At 33.8% G+C, this 5,288-nt stretch overlaps 1 protein-coding gene across 1 annotated transcript in view; it reads left to right on the top strand.

The window, feature by feature from the left end:
• The first annotated feature begins 418 nt into the window (after positions 1–418).
• LOC110019789 (probable transcription factor RL9) overlaps positions 419–5,288 on the top strand; it is a 9,352-nt gene continuing 4,482 nt past the window's right edge. Inside the window, 5 exon segments of the mRNA XM_020717615.1 lie at positions 419–1,141; positions 1,143–1,469; positions 1,559–1,635; positions 2,405–2,450; positions 2,528–2,633. Coding sequence (XP_020573274.1) covers positions 796–1,141; positions 1,143–1,469; positions 1,559–1,635; positions 2,405–2,450; positions 2,528–2,633 — 902 coding nt within the window. The 5' untranslated portion in view covers positions 419–795.

Consider the following 5,288-nt stretch of genomic DNA (forward strand, 5'->3'; position numbering starts at 1 on the left):
TTGGTTGTCTTTGACATTATTTGTTTTGGCTCGGACCCCTGCACTCAATAAGATAAACAAGTCTATTGGTCTTCTATCTATGGCCCGTGGGCCCTCATTTCCTTCTTCTAAACATCATATCTCCTCAGGATCAGCACTGGCACATTTACGATGTACACTTATATTCATAAAATTAATATATTTTACACATTTTAGTATTGATATATATTTATATATATGTATATATATAAAAGATGTGATGAAATGAGCCATGCATGATGCATCCAATATTATCCATTTTCATATAAAAAATTTATATGTAATTCTAAAAGGCTAGTCTAAGAACTCCTCTTGATCTCTTGACTCTTGACCAGTACTTTCTCTCTCCTTCCTGATATATATCTCAAGGATTAAAATAATATACTGCAGATCGCTTACTTTTATTCTGCACTCCTCTTGCTCTCCATGCTCCACATCCTCTTAGCCTCAATGACTCCTCCCTCATTATATTTATTATACACAGATGGAAAAAAAAAGGTAATTATCAGCAGAAATTAAACTAGTAGATCACTACACTACCAACACAAGCATAAATCCTTCCATGCCTTTTGTCTTTGATGCAAATAAACCTTTTGGTTCTCCATTCCATCCCCCTCCACCCCTTTCCCATTTCCTGCAACCTTTCTCTCTGCTTAATCCAAACCCAACTCTAAAACTGAACAGGATGAAGAAGAAGAAGTTCAGTTCTTCCACCCATTTCTGAAGTAAAGTCGCCATCTTTAGCTCAAACATATAATGCAAGTTCAAAGAGCCTTCATGGAAGCCAGCTCAATGGCTTCTTCACCACCTGATCTTTCTCTCCACATTAGTCTCCCTAACAGCAACCCCTCCCTTCGCGACGCAGGCACGGGTGTCGCCGATGCCCACACCGAGCTTTCCCTCGCAAGCCCGCCGTCGAGGCTGTGGAGAAGGCAAAGTCGAGACCTTTCCCCCGATGACGGCACGAGGCCGATAAAAGGGATACCAATTTACAACAGCAACAACAGCAGCAATAACCACCCCTTTAATTTTCTCACACAGATGCCTTCTTCTTATCATTCCAGTTGGCCGGCGGCCATCGAAATGCCGCCAGGATTCTTGAGTACGGTAGGGGGGGGGGGGGGCGGCGGGGCCGCCGCCACCTGGTGCACCTTACCCTCATGGTTTTGTCGGGGGGCCATTGGGAAGGTTCAACTCGATGCCTGCAAATTCGGCTAAGTTTTATAACCAGAGCTATGATTATCATCAACTATTTCATCATCACCATCATCATCAACAACAACAACAACAATTTGGGTTCGGTGGATTTGAGGCGCCAGGTAGCTTGATGAGATCTCGGCTCATGTCGAAGATCACGACGAAGAGAAGCATGAGGGCTCCGAGGATGAGGTGGACGAGCACACTCCATGCTCGGTTTGTTCATGCTGTCGAGCTCCTCGGCGGCCATGAGAGTATGCTCCAATCATACAGATTCTGTTTGAAAATACTTTATTAGCTTGATTGTTTCTCAGACTTTTTTTTTTTTCTTTTTAATTTTTAGGAGCTACACCAAAGTCAGTTCTTGAGCTTATGGATGTGAAGGATCTCACTCTAGCGCATGTGAAGAGCCATTTACAGGTGTTTGCTTCTTCTTTCTCGCCATCTAATCTTTCCATGCTTTTAAATTTTTTATTTTTTAAAAAATTATTGCTGCTCTTTTCTTACACTGAAACCTGCATAAATCTTGTGAGAATTTGCAGAATCTCTTTAAAGCTTGATGATATCAGAACAGCTTATTATGAACTCTGAAATGCAAAATAAATATTATTCTATTGCTAATACAAGTTATATTAATCTATTACTCATGCCATAGTTCTTCAAAAACATTGAGAAACATGAATTAATTACTGTCATTCCTCACACAGAAAAAAAATATTAATATTATTTACAAATTTCTTAGCTAAACTAAAAACTGAAACTTTCACACAAATCTTCATTTTTTCCCCCTAATACCGCATTAATGATAAAAATGACTTCTTGTTCCCCATTTAATGCAAAGCGTTGCAGATCGAGTGAATAACTGACTGAATGAATGCAGATGGACAACGACATGAAACGAGAGAGAGAGAGAGAGAGAGAGAGAGAGAAGAGAGAAAGTATCATTTGGCAATAATAGAGTCAAAACAAATAAAATGACAAGAAAAAGAGTCAACCTCGTGAACAACGGGGGGGTGTTTCAGCGAGGAAAACGGGCATAAAAGGAAAATATTGGAGGAGGAGTTTCTCCTTCTTTTCAGATTCTTTCTTTTGTTTGTACTAATCAGCAATCACACTTCCATTTGATTTCTATTTCTCCTCTCTTTCTCTCTTTAATGTCATCCCCTCTGCTCCTTTCTTTTACCACTAGATGTATAGAACTGTGAAGACCACTGACAAGGCTGCAGCTTCCTCAGGTACCATTACATAAAATCATTTTCCCTAATAATCAATTTATAATCATTTCTCAATCATCACCCCTTAATCAATGAAGGCCAATCAGACGGCTCTGGAGATGAAGATCCCAACTTTCGACGGCTGTTGGACAACAGAGGAGCTCATGACACTGACTCTGCTTCAAAATGGACAAATTCATCAAGGTATATATACATATATATATATATTTATCTATACACTTTATAATCTCTGTTCATGTTGCATGGCATGATTATTAGCTACGTTAAACCTTCTCTTTAACTCGGTTTGTTCAAAAAAGCAAAAGTGATAGAAATGTGAAAGTAAGAGTAGCTGCTGATAGAGAGAAGATCAAACAAGTTCTTCATATAGCATTCAATAAGTTCTTTTCAACGTGACTTCACTTTTTCTTGGAAGAAAATATATATTTATATATAATAATAATAATGATAATAATAAAGAAATTTAAAAAAAGGACTGAGCTTGCGATAAAATTTGGCATCAGATAAGGCCAAAAAGGCCGTCCGCACTCACCTTGACTTGAGCGCAACCTTTCGCTTTGGTTCTGTTCTGTTGCAGTATTTTTAATGTGGTGTGATGTATGCTTCATTGCTTCTTGGGTTTTGGTTTGTCTTTTCTTTGTAAGTTTTTGAATTTTTACTTCTATCTTTTCAGTGCATGGCTCAGCTTAGTTCTGCCCTATCTTGCCTTAGAGCCAGGCATTGCAGACTTATAACCCGTATTATCATCACTTCATATCAACTTTGTTGGAAAATAAATACTACTATAAGAAGAAGATTGCTAAAGAAAAAAATTAAAAAAAAAAATCATTTTTATTCTACTCTTTTCTTCTTCTTCTTTCAAGATACAAAACTTACTCATATTTATAAAACTCAAGTTCTGTGGTCTAAATTACTATTGGGTTATTCTTCCAAGGGGCCTAATTAGCTTGACCTAATCTCCATTGTTTACTGTTCTTCATCTGTAGACTCAACAAAGATAATCAGTATTAGATCTTACTAATTGATGAGATAAGTTTGAAATCAGCACTAATCATGGTTTACTTCAGCAGCAACTAAATAATAAAACAGTACAATCTCACTGAAATCTGACAGCTTTTCACGCAACAAGAGCAATCATTAACCTAATTATATACAAAATAATGGATCATGAAAAACAAGAGGTTGCCATCATGGCCATAAAAATTTATTTAGTGATTCAAATATTTAATATAATTACTGTTTAATTAACATATTTAATTACACCCTTATACGTCAAAATCATAGATTATCAAATCAAACAGAGTTGTGTTTGGCATTAACCTCTCCATTCTTTAAACATTTTTGGGTTGCAGAAGCCTTTAAAGAGCTGCATGATTAAAAGTCTCCCATGTCATTTTACATGACAGGGTGTTTGGATATTTTTGTAATTTTTTTTTTCCTTGCTGTTTGGATTTTTGTGCACTTTGGCTCATTGATATGACAATTCATCAGAAAATGCTTTAACTTGAAAGAAAAATTGGCATGGTTTATGGGTACTCATTTTCATGAAAATGAAATTATATTAGAAAGAGGAGCTAGTTTAGGTTAGAGTGCGTGTAGGCGGTCAATGACATTGTCAAATTTCAGTGAGATTGTACTGTTTTACATGCAGTCAATGCTGAGTCATATCTCATGCGTGTTGCACCAAAGAAACCAAACATGAAAACTTATTTTATGGGAAGGATTTGGATTTTGGTATTTGGGCTTTCTCATCACATTCATTGTGTAATAATTATTCCTTCTTTTTTTTTTTTTTTAATCTTAAGGAAAAATCGATTTTTAAGCTTTTATTTTATATTTTATTCACTTATAGTGATTTTCCATGCATTGGTATATGTGTGTGTCTACATATGTATGTATATATATATATATGATGGAGAGAGAAATTTTTTATTTAATTTAAATTAATATTATAAAGTAAAATAAAGAAATTTTTAACTGATTCTATACTTTAAATTTTTGTTTTTGTTTATTTGAATTAAATAGTGACTTGAAACATTTTAGATGCAAACCTATGTTTCATAAATTTAATGTAAAATAAATATATAATAAAAAATGAAAAAATAGTAATTTAACTGCATATTTATTTGGAAGAAGAGCATTGCACTTGATTGTTTTGTCACAAATAAAAAAAAATTAGGCTTGTTAAGTAGTTAGTCTTTGTTGGGATTCATGTATAAGTTTCAAACATTAGAAGAGGTCAATGCTTTAATATTAGCTACATGCAATAAATACTTCACACACAATCTTTATTTTATGTCATTTTATGAACATTTTTGTTCATGCACAAAAAAAATGATCTGCCAATATCACACTTATGATTATCAAATCAAGATGATAACAAAAATGTATTGGCTTAAGAAATTTCATGACATGATTCTCTTGCACAAAGTTTGTAGGTGTGACAACAATGTTTAAACATTATTCATTGACTTTTAATTTTTAAGAGACTATAATCAATAGTCACAAATAATTTCAATCATATCTGATTAAAACTAAAAAAAATGTGATGATAAAATAAACTTTCACATTTAATTATTGTATTTCATGAAAATGTGTGGTTATTAGATAAAAATCGTTGTTGAATGTTTTATTTTAAATGCCAATTTAAAAAAAAAAGATGCATGCACATGAAAGTTCTTTTATTTTTTTTAATCATATTTAAAAAAGGCTTGAAAGTACTCATATACACTTATATAGTACTACAAGAGTTTTGAGTTTTTAAATAGGATTTTTTTTTCTATTTTAGCAACTTTTTTTGTAAAAATGTGGTAATATATATATATATATATATATATA

This window comes from Phalaenopsis equestris, unplaced genomic scaffold (assembly GCF_001263595.1).
Source record: "Phalaenopsis equestris unplaced genomic scaffold, ASM126359v1 Scaffold000078, whole genome shotgun sequence".
NCBI classification, from domain to species: domain Eukaryota; kingdom Viridiplantae; phylum Streptophyta; class Magnoliopsida; order Asparagales; family Orchidaceae; genus Phalaenopsis; species Phalaenopsis equestris.